The sequence below is a fragment of the Hipposideros armiger genome, unplaced genomic scaffold (assembly GCF_001890085.2).
Source record: "Hipposideros armiger isolate ML-2016 unplaced genomic scaffold, ASM189008v1 scaffold_176, whole genome shotgun sequence".
Classification (NCBI taxonomy): Eukaryota; Metazoa; Chordata; class Mammalia; order Chiroptera; family Hipposideridae; genus Hipposideros; species Hipposideros armiger.
In genome coordinates this window covers 2,575,939-2,595,538 of record NW_017731526.1, presented here as the reverse complement: position 1 = coordinate 2,595,538, position 19,600 = coordinate 2,575,939, and the positions used below count along the sequence as shown (strand labels likewise).

The following is a 19,600-nucleotide window of genomic DNA, read 5'->3' as shown; positions in this document are numbered from 1 at the left end:
CATTACTTGCACATATTCAGCTAACACTTTGAACAAAAGTTAACCAAGTGGATACATAAATATAGACGCAGATGAATGAACTCATTTTGAAAGTCACTCTTCTAAAGATGATCAAGCCCCATCTCTGCCCACCTCTGTTGTAGTGAATCAGAAGGAGCTACCTGCTTCTGCCACAGATCTCTGTCATGCTCTGTGTTCTGTCTAAATCAGAGCTGGGTGAACATGAGGTTCTCTGGAAAAGCAACATAAATGTGGCAGCTTTTTGTTTTGCCAAAGCTCTGTAGTCTTCATCAAATGTTGCAGGGCTTAGAAGCAAACATTCTTCAGGAAGCATCCTGCAAACTGTCTACCGGGTCCTGATCCAGCTGAAATGATTCACAGATTCAAGCCCATTTGGTGGGATTTGGTCATTTCACACCGCCTGCTCCAAACCTAAGATTATTGAGGAGGGAGGATGAACTCTGCTGTGTGCAGGTGAGGGCTGGCCCTACATGTGGGACATTTGTCTAATTTCACATCCTAGGAGAACTCCAATTCCAAAAGTCAGTGACCAAATTCAGGTAGTAAGAAATTTCTTTATGTATTTGCTCTTCCATGTCTGACTCTAGATGGCAATGACACTGCAGAAAAATTCAGCTTTAGTTACACATTGTTGAATACCAACGTGTGCCAGACATTATGCTTGAAGTGATAGGTAGGCAGATAGGCAGAAATGAGTAGGAGAAGGAGAGACTTAAGCCGGTTAGAAAGCCCCTTATTATAGCTCCTACTGGAGTCAAGACCACTTGCAGCTGCCCTCACTTAGGGCACCAATGCCTTGTTAGCCCAGCAGGATTCCAGACTCACACATGCCCCTAAATCAAAGGGAGGTGTTGTTAGAAGCCAGAGAAGGAAGAAAGACATCCTGCTTATCAGATATACATTCTATTTATCAGGACAATTTTAGTGAGCTTCTCAAACAAATCACAAAAAGAAAATTGACAGAAACTACATTGAAAACCAAAAGGGAGGACTGGGCATCTCAGCAGGAAAGAAAGAGAGAAGGAGAAGGGAGAGGAGAGGCAATTCTACCCATAGACATAAAAGCCTTCATACAATGTAAAGAGAGGCCTTTCCCCTCCTGGGATTGGTCCGCTCCACATCTTGTAGTGTATGTGTCATTACTAATAAACTTCTTACTACCCTATACTTGCACAAAATGCTGTCTCTCGACTGAATTCTTTCCCTCGAGAAGACAAGAACCGAAGAACATCAACACAAGCCAGTAACAGGAGCTCTCACCTGTGACTGTTTCTTCTCTGTAATATCCATGGTTTCTCCTTCTCCCACCCTCTCATTTCTAAGTCCAGGCCATGCCACCAATGTCCTTGGACCATTTCAGTTTCTCCCTTTGCTCCAGAAAGTCCCTATCTCCTCTGGCACTTTTTCCAAGTATGATCCACTGTCTACCTTCATTACAATCACCTGGAGTTCATATTAAAATTAGAATCCTTGGATCCAAACCAATTAGATCAGAATCACTAGTGGTGAGAACCCAGGAATCTGCATTTTATTTATTTATATTTATTTTTTTTGACCCTGGTAAATTTATTCAACTTCCCTAAACCTTAGCTTACTCAAAGTTCAACCTAATCTAATTGGCTTTATTAAGTGATTCATGAATCAGGAAACATCCCAGTAAGCAACTAGAAGAGTGCTCCTCAGAAATCCACATTTTAACAAGTTTCCTGGGTGATTGTTATATACTCTAAGGACAGAGATAAAATACATATGCTTGGCATAGCATACATGCCATTTATGTCCTGAACCTTAATGAGCTTATCTTACTCTTCTTCCATGGATTATGTGCCAGTCCTCTATTTTTAGTTTCTAGAAATATGCCCTCCCTTTCTGGCATGCTATCCCTTTCTTTGTTCACATGAGAACTCCTAATTACCTGGGAAACCTGTCTTTACCACAGCTGTGCACTCATAACATTTTTATACTCTTCTGTAATAATGCTTATCACCTAGCATTGCAAGCAATGTTTATACATCTATCATCCCACTAGACAAGAACAACTCAACAACAGGGACTGAGTCTTGGTCATCTTCTAAATCCTTATAGCCAGCACACCTATGCACTTGATACGGATGTGGTAATCATGAAAACTCTCCCCTAAGAAAAACAGCACATGAAAAAGGAGGGTATGAGGGATAGAGTAAAGAAGGTGAGTAATTCTGGTCTGCATAGAAAACCCATCATCAAACCCTTATATTTTCTTTTCTCTTGTGACCCCCAAACACAGCCAATCTAAGCATAATTCAAGAAATAGTGCCATTTGTGACAACATGGATGGATCTTGAGATTATTATGCTAAGTGATATAAGTCAGACAGAAAAAATTGAGAACCATATGCCTTCACTGGTATGTGCGATATAAAACTGAAAGAACAATGGAACAAGATAAACAAGCAAATAAACAAAAACTGATAGACATACACAATAGTTTAGTGGTTACCTGAGGGTAAGAGGGCAGAGGGGTGGTGGATGAAGGTAAACGGGATCAAATATATGGTGATGGAAGGAGAACTGACCCTGGGTGGTGAACACACAACATGATATATAGATGATGTATTACAGAATTGTACACTTGAAACATATGTAACTTTACTAACCATTGTCATCCCAATAAACTTTAATTTAAAAAAAAGATGAACAATAATTAACACTTTTTTTAAATCATAAAAAAATGTATACTTTTTGTGGCACCCTCTGTATTTGTCATATAATTACTAAATAAATAAATCATCTCTAAAAAAAAGAAAACACATCATATATGTTTATTTTCTAAATCTGGGTTTTCATGTATGAGATCTTATAATTGTATTAGTCATATATATTTTTTATTTTCTGTATATTATGATGTTTTGACAACTTAAAAACAAAACAAAACAAAACAAAACAAAACAGGGCCGGCCGAGTGGCGCGATGGTTAAGAACTCGCTTGGGATGCCAGAGGGCCCCGGTTCAGATCCCACATATGAGGGCCAGTGACACTTCCCCCAATTCCCCAGCACTTTTCCCATCCCCCCAATTCCCAAAAAAAAATCTTAAAAAAAAAAAAAAAAACCTTTCTGGCTGGAGAAAGACTGTCCCTCTCTGGGCTAGCCAATTCTTAGAGACAGCAAAGGGCTCAGCCAAAAGCAGGTCTTTGAAATGCAAACTAACCAACCTAGAGCCCTAACCCCACCCCCTGGCCCATGGACCCCAGGAGACAATATTCCTCTGCTTTAATCATCCCAGGGCCAGGTACCAAGCAGCCAGGACCATCGCTATAGCCCAAAGCCTGCTGAAATTATTCAAACCAGCTAACATGAAGCTGTTCACATTCCCCAGCCTTACCTTTCCCTTGGAAACCCCAATAAAGACAATGACCTGGGCTCTCTCCTCACTCTTGCTTCTGCTTCCTGACCCAAACCTGCTATTCCTCCTATGTCCCTGCAAAACATGCTGCAGTTTCCTCTCTGGGACCTGGGAGTAAATCCTATTTCCCTTTGACATTCTGGTCTCTTGAATGTCATTCACTCTGCTGCACCGTTCACCACCATACCTTTATAAACTCTGTCCTGGGATAACATACAATACAAATAAAACAAATTTATAAGTCATTTAAAATATAACTATCTTATTCAAGAAGTCAATACAAGCCAAAAATTTGTGTTGTACTTGGAAAAACCTGGAGGGAAAGACTCCAGCACAGGCTGATTGGTTTCATCTCAAAACTATTCCCTGAATTCCTGAGCAATCTGTCGTAGGTTATTTCAGTTAGGATAACCTTGGCCTTCAGCTATGGGATTTACTTCTTTTTAATTGGAAACTGATCAGTTTAAATGACTTTGTGGTTGATCCACTGTCTCCTCTCTTACTCTATGAGTGGGTGGTTTGCCTGCCTACCATGCCATTGTGGGGTGGGTGACTGGGTGGCAGAGATAGGGAGGAACTAACCTGGCCAATCCTGGTCATAAAGCTGCTGCTGTCACTTGGTCCCTAGAAAGAGCAACTTGCCCTATCTATGAAGACTATGTCCTTCCAGGTACTTTTCTATCCCATCCATTAACTTTACCAAACCTTCAAAGTTATTTAAAATGTATTTGAAAAATATATTCTGATATCTCTAGTTGACTTCACATGGTTTACCAAATAAAGTTTGAATTCTTTGTCCTGGTATTTGAAATTCTTTAAACTGTGGTGTCAAACTACATTTCTAGCCCTGTCTTCCCTTATATCCTACGCCCAACCTTCTGCTCTAGATCAAACCTAGCTGCAGATCAAAATCACTTGAGCAACAGTTTTGAAAAGAGATTCCTGGACTCCATCCCTAAACTGAGTCAGTCTCTTGGAGTGGGGAGAGGACCTGGGAGTCTGATTCTTATTCATATTATAAAGAGTAGCTATAAATTGAGACTTAAAAGACCAACAACCCAATAGAAAAATGGGCAAAGGAAACTAAAAATGAAATACAAATGCTCCTTAACTATATGACAAGATATTCAGTCATACTCATAAAAAGAGAAATGCAACCTAACACTACACTACACTAAGATACCATTTTTCACATACCATGTTGGCTGAAACCATTCACAAGTTTGATCACGCACTCTGTTGGAGTGTTTTGGGGGAAACAGACACTTATACATTGCTGGTGGGATTGCAAAATGATACAACTTGTATGGAGAGAAATCTAACGATATCTAACAAAACTAGATACATTTTCCATTTGGTCCAATAACCCTACTTCTAAGAATCTACTATAAAGATACCAAAGATAGACGAAAGATAAAAATAATGAAATACTAAAAACAATCCAAATGTTTATCAATAAGGAGGCTGGTTAAATACACTATGGTAGAATCTCACAATGGCTTAATAAAAATTGTGAAAGATCTCTATTATACTCATAAGAAAGATCTCCAGGAAGTATATTTAAGTGAAGAAAGCAAAGTGCACAATTGTATATACAATATATTATATTTTGTATAAAAAGAAGGGGAATATAGGTATTTATATTTATTTGTATTCTCATAAAGAAGCACTATACAAACAAACAAGAAATCATAAAAATACCTATGGGAGCAGAGTAACAGGGTAAAAGCCCCAGAAATGTGAGTAAGACTTGTCCGGGTATACCTTTTTATGCAGCTCTGACTTTGGAATCCAAAAAATGTATAATTTCTTTTAAAAAATTAAATAAAAACAAAAAGTACCTTGATAGAGTCATCACCTACCAAAAAATCAACTCAGTTTCCCTTCAATTCACTTTTCAAAATCCTCTGATATTTACAATACCTCCTCTGATGACTGCAACTGGAAGAGCTTATCCTTCCACCACATTCTTTAAATACTTGTTTTGTACATTTGACCTATCAGGCACTTTACACCCCTTGATTATCATGGGCTAATCTTGACACTGATACATTTGATGTCAGAGGCAGCAAAGGCAGTGGAATGGGATGGCTGAACAAGTTAGGGTACAGGCTTTCTAGCCTCTAGTGCATAGAATGATTGATAATCAAAGACTAAATAAACAGAGAGGAACACTCTAGCCAGTGTCTGGAAATCTGATCTCCCACCCAGCCTTCCTCCCAGCACAGGGTGGCAGGGCCTAGAGATGCAGCTGCCAGACATTGTCACCACTGATGAAAGGAGGAATTGGAGCAAAGGGTCAATTTTTCAGGTGTTCTTGAGGGAACGCAGCATTTTTGCATTGTTTTGGGTCCTGATAGTCATGAGCTTTGTCCATAGAAACAATTCTCTTCAGCAGAGATAGAGAGTATTTTAGGCTGAACATATTCTATCACATTCACTTATAAAATTTTTTTTTAGAAATTTACCTATGAATTCCTTACTCATATGAATAGGGCATTAATAATTTTTCTCCTGGTTGCCACATTCCACCTCCATCAACTTTTTCTCCTCCTCTTTTATCACTTACCCTCAAACTCTTCTATTTTGCTAAAAAAAAAAACAAAAAAATGTGCTTGCTGCATTTCCTCTTCATTTCTATTTCCATTCTGCAAAAGTGCCTTTAGCCAGCAATTTCTTCCTACCTGATAAACTTTGTCTATAATCCATTCTCTTGACATATACACCAATATTCCTATCCTAGATCAACATTCTAAACACCACTAACAGTTAAGAATACCTTTATGTGTCAGGTCATTCTAAACCCTCCCGTATAATACACTCTGGGTTGGCAAAACCGGGTAGGCTTATTATTCTGCATTAGAATTTGTTCAAGCATGAACAACTTTTGTTAGGTAATGCCTGAAATCTTCAGGTAAGTTTCCTGATATTTGTAGGTCCATCATCTATAGTTCAAACACACTTAACAAGATGGACCAGCTGGGAGGACAGCCCATACTATAGTTGGATTTGGGCTTCTGTTTTTAAGGCCCAGTGAAATCTGAAAGAGTAGAGAGTGCTTGATTTATTTTTAAGGAAAGTAAGGCCATCTGATAGATTTCCAGCTGAAAATCGGTCAAGGCTGGAGTTCGGTTCACTGAGACCGTGAAGAATGCCAATTCCTATTTTCCCATGGCTGATTCCCAGTCTTGGTTGAAAGTACTACAGCCTTTCCCATAAGGGCAACCTGGGACATGACACAAGGACAGAAAGGCCTTCCAGGAATTAGATGAGGAACAAGATAAAAGGCCCCCCCAATCATGCCCAAGCTGCCATTCAGTGAGAGGCAAACACCCAAGTCACAATACCTGATTTCTAGTAGAGAAAAAAAACAAACCTCAGTCCCTTTACAGTTCATATTTAATCCAGATGTCTACAAAACAGCAGGATTAATGCTAAAATTTTGCCAAGGCAGCACCAGATGCTTATAACAGTTGGAACTGTATAGAGGTTGAGGTGGGAGATATAATGATTTTTCCAAACTTCCCTGAAATAAGGAATGAGAATTCTTTGTGTGAGAGTTGGTGGGTAACACATTTGACACCAGGAACACCTGGTGAAGGAGAGCTTTCATCACCAGCCAGAGCCCGTTTCTGCACTGGTTTCAATACCTACTTCCTCTCTAGACATCTGGATTATAATTGAACTCACTGACTCAAGTCATGCTACTATTTGAAAATCCAGGAAGCAAATAGTTGAATCCCAGTTAACCACTGAACATGTGGCTTTGTAGAATTATCACCAGCAATAGTAATGCAGCCTGACCTTGAACAGCAGTTGTGAGGGTTCACTGTCAACATTTTCTAATTAGCAGTTGGTTAATTACAAGTGGTTTTCAATTATAGGGGCTGTAGCCCCTGTGACAGCTCACCGATCTCCAGGTGCCTGCCAGAACAAATGGTGGCGATGGTGACCACAATAATAGTACATATTACATGACAGATATTTATATGCATTATCTTATTAAATCTTTACCGTAGGCTGTGAAATACATATAACTGTGTTCTGAGCTGAGACTTAGGAAGTAAGTCACACAATAAACAAGTTGTGACTGTGGTTTTGAAGTGGTTTATTTGACTCCAGAACTTTTTTTGTGTCTTTTGTTTGTATGATTATTATTATTTTGGTTAAGGTAAGGACACTCTTTTGTTGATGTTGTTCCCCCTTCCAAACATCCACACACCAATCACCATTCCACAATAACTGATAATGGGACATTGGAAAAGATGCTATTTATTTTCCTTTGGAGCTATGTCAGGAGAAGGCAGGCTAATAAAACTAGGGAATGCATAACTGAATCTTCATACCTGAATAAATTCTAGAGACCTGCTGTACAACATGTACCTATAGTTAACAACACTGTATTGTGTGCTTAAAAATTAGTTAAGAGGGTAGATCTCATGTAAGAAATACGATTTAGAAGGCTAGACCATATTAAAAATCAAATTGACATTATCATGACATAATTACAACTGATATGTGTTCAATTATACCAAGATCACACGACAGAAAAATCTGCGAAACAATGTATTACATGTATTGAAGTTAAATGTTAAGTAATGGTGAAAATGTTTTATTTTTCAGATGCTTTCAGGTATAATATATTTTATGAAAAACATGCAGACTATGCAAATGGTGGAATATGAAGGATTTTCATTATAGTTAAAATGAGAATAAAAATGTAGAGAATTCATGTAATAAATAAAGTTTGAAAAAAAGCCCTAGAGATGTAATAATCATAAAAGAAATGGGTGGGTCAAATTTGGGGCTTCTGACTATGAAACTTAACTACTCACAGAAAGTCTTGCAATGGCCCCAGGAGAACTGCAGTGAGTTAGATCTCAGTTGCCCAATGCTGAGCTGTACGCCTCAAGAGCCTCACACGCATCATTAATATGAAAAATTGTGAAAACTCCACATTCAGCCAAATTCTTCTGCTCTCCAAAAGGACTTGGGCACAGTTCAGTCCACATTTTCAGTGACTTTTCATTTGTCTTAACAGCTTCTTTCAGCCCTTGTTAATTCCCTCCCAGCCTTGCCAGAGTCAAGTATTTCCAAGGACCTGGCAGGTCCCCATGTATCAGTGAGTCGCCTGTAGCATAAAGGCCCCAGGAAGATCAAATGGTGTTGCTCACTGGCAAGCAGGCTCGAAGTCCAGAAGAAAGTGTCTGAATGCCTCTCTGGTTCTCCCCCTAGCGTATTACTTCTCTCTTTCTTCTCTACCATACTGACTTTCAAACCATAGGGTACTTGCATATTTTTCATTTTAAAGTGCCAAAAACTTAAGCCAGCACCAGCTGGAATGGTTATGTAAATAGAAAAGCAGACTGACACTTGGTACCACAAAGAAAGAGACCTCTGGATATCTGAATTTTCCTTTTGATTCCCTACCTACCTCTCCCATAAAGTTTGTCCCACCTTAGCTATGAGAAAAACAATAATAACATGAAAATACTTAAGAGAACCTAGCTGGAAGTGGTCGATTTTCATGGAGCTGTTGTTGACAGGACCAAAGATGGTGATCACGGAGATTTTCCTGGTGGCCATCTTGCAGAAACTTTCCAGATATTCATCTCGCTGTTGCACATACATGTTGTTCTCAGCCTTAGGAGTGGTGATCAGCTGGAGGTGAGTGAAGGCAAGCAAATGTTAATTAATGGTGATAGTTTCACACTGAAGCAAAATCCAAAGGGATGATTTTGAATGGGGGCGTGGGGCTTGTAGTGATCGACACCTAAACTAAATCAAACTATACTAAGTTAAGCTATTAAGCTAAACTGAACTACACTAAACGGTTTTGTTAGACATTTAGCATAATCAGGGCCATAAAAGGACCATTTGGATAGGACTTTTTTTTTTTTAATGGTTTCAAACAACTTTCAGTTTTCTATTCATTTCCATTATTTACCTTTTTTACTAGTCATGTGTCTTGGTTTTCTCATTTGTGAACTCTGCACAAGAATATTTATTTTGTTAAGGCTATTGCATCAATACTTGGCATGGAAAACCTGTTCAATAAATGCTATCTTCCTTCCCTCATTTTGATCTTCATGGCTGCTCAGATATTCATGCATTGAGTGGTTACTACGCTTATTTCATGTCTCACAGGGTTGAGAGAGTTTCACAGCCAGGCCTTGAGCACTCTGGGTGGCTGATGTCTGCAGTGAACATTGTCTATTCATCCTTTGCTGACTCTCATTGGGCTCAGAGGCCAGCCTCTATACATGTTCTCGCATTTGACTACATTCAAATTTATCAGCCACTTTTTTACTTACCCATCTAATCTTATAATTCTGAAGTCTGTCACTGTTAGCTTGGCATTTTTCAGAGGGAAGTCACCATGCTATAACCTCTTCCAAATTCTTTCTCAAAATGGTTAATAAACCTGGTCCCAACTCGATCCTGCTGTTTATTTTTCTCTGTCAGAGATGTGTTTATGCTTCCTGCAGGCTTTCCCTTCTAAGAATTCTCTATGCTTGACAAAATACCATTCCTCATAGAAATCAAGATGTGTTCAATAGCTTTTGAGCAGAATGTTAACAAAGATTTTCTGGGATGAAGTTATTTTTTTTCTCAGATCGTTATTTATTTTAAGTAGACATGATTTCATTTCTTTTTGAATTTGTGTTTATATGCCTGTTCAGATGGACAAAGTGGTTAGGAAATACTTGTTTTAGAAATGTAATTTCCCAAGAGGAAAAATAAATTTCCTCAAATGTATTCATTGATTCATATTTAGCCTTAAAAAAGGATTTAAGGTGGCTATAAAAAGAGATGGTAATGCTATTTTTGGTTTGTTTGTTAGTTTTTAATTAGCTATATGACATTTGAAAATATTTCTTTTCATTTTTATGGTAGCCCAAATCTTGGAGTTTTATTTTCAGTTGATATGTTTTATGTTTTTCTTTCTGGCTATACTTTGCTCACAAACATACTACTTTGAAATAGATAAAATGAATGTTTAAATGAGGACACAAAATAGTAAAAACCAGATAAGATTTACTGGTAATGACTTTGGACTCCCTATTCTAAATGAAGGCTAAACCCATATTTAGAATATATTTAGAAGTGTCTCTAGGGCACAGCTGCCAAGATGCTAAATGACTGATAATTACCTGCCTCTGTAACTTCAAATCCATACAGAGACTCTATTTCATTCATCGCATACTTTGCCATGAACCCTTAAAGTCCATGAGCATACTGATAACAGGATTTCAAGCGCTCTCAAACTCCCTTTGATCTTTTTCTTCCCCTTGTACATAATTAAGAATTTCAGACAATATATAATCATACAGAACCTCATCCTCCCTTGCCTCAAAGCTTCTCTCAGTATCTCTGAACATGGTAGTCTTAGGCCCAGTGGGAATCACACTTAAATATATAAAGAGCCCTCATGTTTATTTTCACCTTGAGACCTTTGCCCAAGGATGGCTTAACTCACCATGAGGTGACATTTATTTTGCATGACTGATTCCTTAGCTTCTGGCATTCAATGATCTGATCTCAGGGTCTCTCTTGCTAATCTTTACTCTTCCTTTCCCTTATGTGACCTCTTTACCATGTAGCCAGACTATTCTAAATTGTGAAATGAAAGGAACCTTGGCACGGTGGCACAGAGAAAGGGTGATTATAGTCAGAGTTCAAGGGCCTGCATTTTAATCCTTGTTCAACCCCTGGTAATCATGTAGCCTTGACAAGGCCATGGAACCTTATGAACCCTAGCTTTCTCATCTTTATAATGAAACAACTTTCCTGACAGCCTCCTAAAGTAGTGAGAATTGAGCACAAATAAATAAATATATGTGTGTAAGGCTGTGTGCCCCTGAGTACCATACATGTCTATCACCTCTGAATAGTTCACCCACATTCCTTCCTCTGCCTTGGCTCATATGATCCCTCCCATCTAGAAAGCCCTCCACTCCCCTCCCCTCCAATATATCTGAATCTGAGTCATTCTTCAAATGCAGCATCCTCCTTAAAGTCTTTTCTAGCCCTCAATGACCACTTCTTCCCTTTAATTACTGTTCTTATAGTCTGTACTGCTCACTTGGAATTTATGTATTTCCTTGATTTACTATTATATTTTATGTGTATGTCACACTTCCCCAGCTAGAGTGTAAGTTCTTCAAAGCACGGAAGCCCTAGCCCCTTCCACTGCTGTGCATATGGTAGGAGAACAAACACTGGCCCACGTCCCTCAGGTTACATGGATCACTCAGCCAGAGGAGAGGGAAGGGAAGGGACTCAGGAACACAATGGTCCCCCGCCACATACTCTGTTCCTCAAGTTTGCATCAGGGAAAGTAGAAGAAGCTGATCCTCTGAACATATTTCAGGGACTCTTTCCCTGTGTATCGATACCTCTGTCCCATTTATTTTCTAGTTTGGCAGTATTTCAAACAGTATTTAAAATGGTAACCATTTCCAATGCCCTTTTCCTAAAAAGAGCATCCTAGAACTCCTCAGTAAACATTATTGTCTGGTACTTGGCCTCTTCCCAGTTTGGTGGCAATAAATCAGGGCACGTCTCATGAATTTAGAATTGGGTTGTGGTTCTTTTTTACGTTTCTGTTCCCAGCGTGTTGGCACAAGGAGCCTCAAGAGTATAATGAAGCCAGTTTGCATAAATAAAGGGAGCAAACAGGAATGGGAAATGCTAGGGGGAAAGTATTTTAAGTCTCAGATTATTCTACATACTATGTTAGGCTCAAAACACTAGATTTTTACAGATTCTGAAAAATAACATTCAAGCTAGTAGTCTGCCTTAGTAAAACAGAGCTTTATATCCTTTTCTAAAATTAAATCAAATAAGTAGATTGCTGTCCCAATACCCATATTTTTGAAATAAGGCTGAAAGTATTAACTCACTTGAATTACCGGAGATTCAGTCTCCAAAGGATGCTTAAACTGAAACTTGAATCTCTGTAATTCAGCACTAATGAGGCCTCTTGACAAATAGGTAGATCTCAGGACACAAAACAACAGCTTGTCAGCTATAATCCACATAGTTCAACGTTTAAGTGATAAACAGCTTATCTATATTCTCAGCATTGTCACCCCAGACTGACATCAATCAGCCTGAGGGATTAGGTTAACTGGGATTCAATAACTGGGACATTGCTCCTGACTAACTGCTGGGAAAGCCAGAGAGTTGAGGTGCAGAGAACTAGCTGGGTATTAAAAGCAGAAACTCTACATCTGTGCTCAGCACAAAATATTGACAACTGATATATCTTACCATTTATCTGAGTAATTCCAGGTTGAAAATGAATTTTTCAATGCTTTCATTGATTATGTAACAGGATAATTGATCAGTTTTCCCTTTACTTTATGGCATGTACCCCATATTCACACCCACAGGAAGGCAGAATGTGGGGGGAGTGGCTTGAGCATGAGCTTTAAAATCAAACAGACCTGAGTTCTAATTCTGGCTTTGCCACATATTAGCTATACACCTTGAGAAACTTCTCAACCTCTCTAAGCTTCTATTTCCTTGTCTATAAAATGGAGTTAATAAGTTCCTCTTCATGGGATTAACCCACACAATCTTGGCAAAAGCCCCTGGCAGGACGTGTTCTGTTTTCCTGACAGACAGGGGGTTTGAAGGATTGACCTCTGACCTAAAAACAGGACACCTGGCTCCTCCTGCGACTCCTGTGAAGGGCTTTAGGACACTGTGCAGTCAACCACAACCTACCATTGCTGCCAGTGTTTCTCTAAGTAACTGGTTAGGTAGAGGTTACGTGATGTTTTCCCATCTAAAGAATGACATGAATAAACGCAAAATAACAGAGGGCTTATAACAAATTGTAGTTGGGCACCAGGTTACTGAAAAACTGGAAAGATGAGCTAAAAGACCTGCACACTTTCTTGGAATGCAAACCTCATTTCAGTTCGAGAACACTGGGTTAGGCTGAGGCCAGTTGGAGGTATACATTGTCAGCTGTACTGTAACAGCTTGGAGGATGCTAAGCCTTAATGAATATTAATTGAATCACTGAACTTCCTGAATAACATGAGCCATGTTTGAGGGGGAGAAAATGATAAATGGCCCCAACTAGGTCTTTCACCCAGAACCAAAGTTCTCCTCTCTGGTCAGAAAGATTCTTTTCTCTCCATCTTTTAATATTGTTATCATGTTTATTTCATCTTGTTTTTTTTTCCTAATCCATTCTTATTTTGGATATCATTAGCTTTTCAGAAAACACATGGCTGATCTGATTATCGGCTGGGCACACGTGGGATTGCAAGATGGAAACGCCTCTTGTTGGTACTTTCTTTTTAATAACCAACCTGGTTCACGCAGCAGCCCCCAAGAGCAACACTGCCATGAGCAATCCCAGCTGGTTTCTGTTTTGCCTCACATGACATCAGCAGAAGCTGTCATTTGAGTTTCGTTTGCTAGAAATTTATGATCAGAGATACTGTTAGAAGCAGAAAAGACCCAGCTGGGCTTTCAAATCCCTCTAAGGGAGTGGAGACAAAGAGAGAAATAAAAAGCACGACTAATATCAGGGATACCGTATGAAAACCCTTTTCTTTTAACTCACAAACTAGGGTTAATGGAAGTATTTACCAGGTCAGTGCACAATTACAATTCTGACATTTTACCCATGATTATTTTTCCTCTGGTTAAAACCTGACCACGAGGAACACTTTGCCTGCTTGTTGGCTAAATGGCCAGGGTTGGCTGATGTGCTTTAAGCAGGCTGGACAAAGTCCCAGGGACTTAGGAAGAGAGCAATGGAGCACACTACTAATGTTTTCCCACAGCCCAAGGAGAGCAGTTTTCCCTCACGGGTTCTCTAGCAAACACTCAAGTACCAGGCAGAGTTCTACTCTGAAATCAGTGATTCTTTTGGTGCTGACTGGAACATTCCCATTTAAATTTATGTACACTGGGAATAACTAAGGAGCTGTTAAACTACTCTATAGATAGCCTAACCTTTGCTAACCTAAGTTTATATAGTTACTTTAAGGCTCTGTTTAAAAACAAGTAACAACATACAAAAAATAAAACACACAAACACACACACACACACACACTTGTAGAATCAATCAAAACTTAGGCTTTGTTCTAATACATAAATACACTATTGATTCAATAGCTAAGAGAATTTGGGGACATGCCCCCACCCATGATAAATACCACAAGACACTCTGCTCTGAATAACATTTCAAATGAACGTTTAATTTTTTGAAACCACTAAAGATAAATGGACACCAGAGTTGCTCTGGCTCAGATCATTAATCCAAATTTAGGCCAGATTGGAAAAACTAAAAAACCTTCTGAGAAATGCCTTGAGCAAAGGATGCTTATCTCCTTTGGTGGTGGGAGTAGGGGGTGGGATGCAGAGTGTGGAGTCACCTGTGCCTTCAGTAGAATAAATGCTGTCCTCAGTGACATGAGATGGCCCCATCCCATCCAGGTATCTGAGAGAATCGTTCCTGACTCATATTACCCAACGTTAATTTACTAGCCTTTTTCTCGGAAGTAATTGTATCATATTCTTTTCCTCCTTGACAGCCTGGAGTAAAATGATAGCGTGCAGAAGCTAGGGGTAACATCTTGGAAGGGCACTTAAAGAATGGGGAAGGAGACATGAAAAAGAGAAGGAGCCATTCTCACACTGCCGATGAGAACTGCCCTTACGTTTAGATGGGGCTTATTCCTGTTTAAAGCCTTCCTGGGGTTTGACTAGATAACTGCTATCGTTCTTTGGATGGTGGCAAGCAATGGCCAAAGGAGAGAGCTACTGAAATGGACCTGGGATTTGCTCAATACTAGTAGCACTCAGAAACAGGCCAAGTGAAAGTGCTTGTCTCCTTTTATGTACACATACATGCACATGCTCATGCTCATTTTATAGAGTCCCAGGGAAACTGTCATTTGGACTCCAAGTTCAGCTGTGTCGCTAGTGTGTTGCATATTGGAGCAATTAACCCAGTTCCCCACACTCCATCATTCTGGCCTTTTACTGATAGTTGGGCAGTGATGGAAGAGGCAGCCTTTCAGCAGAGAAGATTTCAGCCAGCTGGTTTTAAAACCATTCATGAGGGTCACACCACCGAGGAAACTTCCCACTCCCAGTCATGCCCACTCGGCACCCAGCCTGCCTTACTTTCCTCAAAGAGGAAAATGGTTTCCAGTGGTTGATAGAGATCTAATTAGAGGGGAGAAGAGAAACCTCGTTATTTCCCCCATACACATGCTTATAGCTCCCAAGCTCATGAAGAGAAAAACGTTTTTCTTAACTTGTGACCAGAGTGAGTCAATGCATGCCATTTCAGGATCTCCTCCATTCTTCTTTTATTCTTTGAACTAAAGAACAAGTAGAACTATCCCTTGGAAGAAAGGAGTAAGAATGCGGGATGGGTACTGATGGGTTTGGAAGAAGCTGGCTATCGGCGCTTCCCTGGGTTCATGTCTAAGGTCCCTCGACCATTGCCTCTGTGAGTCTATGTGGAAAAAGGTTTATAGAACATCTGAGCCAAAGGAGCTACTGGCCTGGCTACCTTCCCTTGACATACCTCCTGATCTTCTTGATGGAGCACAGGGTGAGACACTCTCTGCCATCCAGCAATGTGATTTTAGAAAAAAAATACCACCAAATAGTAACACGCCCTCTCTCAGCCCACAAAACAATGTCAAGGAGAAGATTACTTACAAGGAGCCTTCGTTTGCCTTCAAAGGAGCCCAGCAAGTCAGTCACCAGCTTCTTGGGATTCTGAGTGAAGTGCTTTGTGGTGGGTTTCAGGTAGCCATCCTGCTCTGTTTTACCTGCTTTTTTCTTCTTGTTCTTCTCTTTCTCCTGCCTGCTCTTTTTCTCAGCCTTGTCCCTCTTCACTTGCTTTTCATTCTTGAGCAACTTGTCTGCCTTCTCAGTCTTCACCTTTTTTTTTTTCTCCTTCTCAGCTTTCTCAAGCTTTTCGTGCTTTTTAGACTCCTTTGCTTTGGGCGGCGGTATATTCCCGACCTGCAACTCCTCCTCCAGCTGAGAGGCAGTAGGCCGGCTGGGGTCATATTTATCCTCATACTCATTGCTAAGAATTTTGTCCTGGGCCTTCTTTTTGGGGGGTTTCCCCTTTGCTGGCTTGTGAGGGCCTGGGACCACATTTGGGTCCCGGTGGCCATGCTCCCGCTTGTCCGTGCGGTTGTCCCGGAAACGGCCTGCGACAAACCTGGTGCTGTGCTCCGAGGGGGCGGTGGGAGGGGCAGCTGTGAAACTCTCGAAGCTGGTGGCCTTGCTGGGCCTCCTGGTGGCCTGTGGCCTCTCTCTGTGCTGCTCCTTCCTGGATGGAGGGTAGAGATTCTCTGAGGCCACGGACCCCCTGGCAGTGGTCACCTCAGCTGTTGTTGGGGGCCTGTGGGCATCTGAGGAGGGGTGCGCCCGGGGGGTCCAGGGCCTCTGGGTGGTCGGAAAGGCCATGGTGGTTGTAGGTCTTGCAGCTACAGTTACCACCCTAGAGGTGGCCCGAGTCACTGTTGTCACTGGAGCAGGAGGCAGGGTGGTGGCCCTCGGGGTAGGAGGAGGTGGCGGGGGAGCCGCCGTGGTGGTGGCAGGTTTTCTCTGCACCTTCACCCGACTCTCTCTCGTGGGTGGGACATGTGCTCGCCTCAGGTCTTCCTTCCTCTTCTCACTGCTCAGGCCTGGCCTTCCTGCTCCTCCGCCATTGTTTCCCTCATCCACTACCTGGCCCTCCACCCCAGAGGCCTTACATTTTTGGACAAAACCCTTCTGCCTGATCTTCTCTATCCTGCGGATGGGGCCCTGGTCGATGACCTCGTACATGGCCTCCAGCCTGACGGGGTAAGGGTAGCGCTCCTCCACCTGCAGCGTCTTCTTCAGCAGCACCATGCCAAACTTCCCCTTCTCCAGCTTCAAGAAGCTCATCAGCTTTGGGATGAGGGTGGGATCCAGGGGCTGCTCCAGGACCCGGCCCTCACTGGTGATCCTCCGCACCTTGCCCCCTTCCTCGCCGGCCTGGTGGAACAGCACTATCTGCTGGATGTGCCTTTCCGCCAGCTCACAGTACACGTCGTCCTTCAGGAGGCTCATCATGAGGCGATAGTAGCCTTCTGAGGCGTGTGGGGCCGAGATGACCCACACACGATTCTTCCCTGCAAAGCTGGCAAGGATGTTGGGAGAGCTGGACCCAGACGGGAAGCGCAACATCCTCGAACGAGCTGAGGACCCCTCATCTCGGACCATCTCACGGGGAGAGCCCCGGGCTGTTGGTCTCCGCTCAGATCTCACCAGGGCCCCATTGATGCCCAGCGGGGCCAGCGCGGCCTTTTCGTGAGCTATTCTCAGCACCGGCACACTGCTCCTTCTCTGGTGAGGCTGAAGGTTGGGTTCCTCCAGAGTGGTTCTCTCAATTCCCCGAGACTTTCCTGTGTGCCTCAGAAATCGAGCTGGTCTCCTGTTGACTTCAGAAACCAGAGGTGCTTTCCGCCCTCCATGGCTCCCTCTATTCATGGCATGAAGGTGGGGTTCTGATCCACACACCAACCACATTGCCAGCAGCATGGTAAAACTGGGTCCCATTCTCCATGTCATTGTGCAATCCACTTTGGGAGGCAGCAAAGTCAAAAGACGAAAGGGGTGGGGGAGGGGGGAAAAAGGAAGAAAATTGTTTAATTGCAAACAGAACTGGGCATTTTCTCTTTCTCTATTTTGGCCAAAGGTTGGGGGGGAGGGGTGGTTAGAGGAGAAGAAGGACGGAGGTCAGGGAATGGAAAATAAGATGAGATCTTGTAATTTTTAAGCCCCTTGTAATTTGTCAGCGCTTAGCAGACACAGTTACATTTAGCAGGGAACCCACCTCAGTGCCTCATTCAGCATGCTTGCACCCTCTCAACTGACTCTGATGTTCCAGAGAAAATGCACACTAAGCATATTAATTATGACAACATTCCCATTTCATGTCTTCAAACAAGCAACAAAGAAACAAACACACCAAAGACACAAAGGATTACACACTTACATTGTGGCTCATGGAGATGGAATGCAGATGGTTTAAAAAGCAATCTGAAGTGTGGTCCCAGGACAGTTTCCTAGATGAAATACTTTTCCTCCCAGCCCTCTTTCTCCTTTGCAAACTGGGGTGTGCTGCAGCTCCAGCTCCCAAAGTCGCCTGTCCTGACCTGAGGGCTGAGCTGATTTCTTCTTTTTTTTCTTTTTCTGGTTGTGTCTTTTTACCTTCTTGACAAGTAGGATGAGGTGACAGGAACTGTCCTTTTAAGCCTTTGCATCTCCATTTTTCTGTAGTTTTTGCTCCGTCTTGTGTGTCTGTATGTGCCAGTCCCCTGTGCCGACAGACAGGATGCCCCTTAAAGTGGAGCCCCAGCTATTTCAGAATCTCACTCTTTTCCCTCTTTAGAGTTCCGGGATCCTTCTTATCACCCTTTCCCTCACAGTCTGGCTTAGTCCCTTTGTTTCCCAGCGCAAAAGCACTGGGATTAATATGTTTTCCAGGCTGAGGGAAAACACAGGAATGTGATGTTGAAAGGGCTTTTTTTTTTTCTTTTTCTATGCCTCTCTCCTCCCTTTATTTCTCCCCACCTTTTTTTTTCCTCCTCTTTTCCTTCTTCTTTTTCTTCTTCCTCTTGCCTGGATTCAGTCCCAGGAATGCCAGGACAACCTCAGTTTTGATCCAAACCAAACTCAAACAACAGCAGCCACTGGAAATCAAGGAAACTTCACTAAGAATTCAACAGATCAGCAAAACACCGCCTCCTTCCCATTTCAGCACGTTGAGAGTGGACCCGGTGTGGAGGGAGAGGGCTGTTCTTTTGGTGGGGGAAAGTTTTGAAACACTACCCATCATCATAAATCACTTTAGAATAGGATGGCTGAGGACTTAACCCCTTCCATACCAAGTAATCAGGATCCTTTCCCTTCCTGTCTGTACTCATACTGTGCCCTGGAAAGGGAAAATGCTCAGATTTCTGCATCTGGCTGCTTGGTTTTCCTAGAGACAGATATTCCTTTGGGTCAGGGCACTTGGCTATACATATACAGACAATACATATATTTATAGTTCCATGTATACATTTTTATCTCTTTCTCCCTGCTGCATGCATTTAGCTTGAGGTTGGAAAAGCCCATGGAAAACATGACTGGGTTGTTTTTATTTTATGCTAATTGGAGATCA

General features: G+C 41.7%; 1 protein-coding gene across 1 annotated transcript in view; it reads right to left on the bottom strand.

Moving 5' to 3' along the window:
• CCDC80 (coiled-coil domain containing 80) overlaps positions 1-19,357 on the bottom strand; it is a 32,059-nt gene extending 12,702 nt beyond the window's left edge. The window contains exons 1-3 of the mRNA XM_019652274.1: positions 18,431-19,357; positions 16,111-18,014; positions 8,909-9,065 (exon numbers count right to left, since the gene is read on the bottom strand). Of these exons, the coding sequence (XP_019507819.1) occupies positions 8,909-9,065; positions 16,111-18,003 (2,050 nt within the window). The 5' untranslated portion in view covers positions 18,004-18,014; positions 18,431-19,357. The remainder of the gene's footprint in view (positions 1-8,908; positions 9,066-16,110; positions 18,015-18,430) is intronic.
• Between the last annotated feature and the right edge of the window lie 243 nt (positions 19,358-19,600).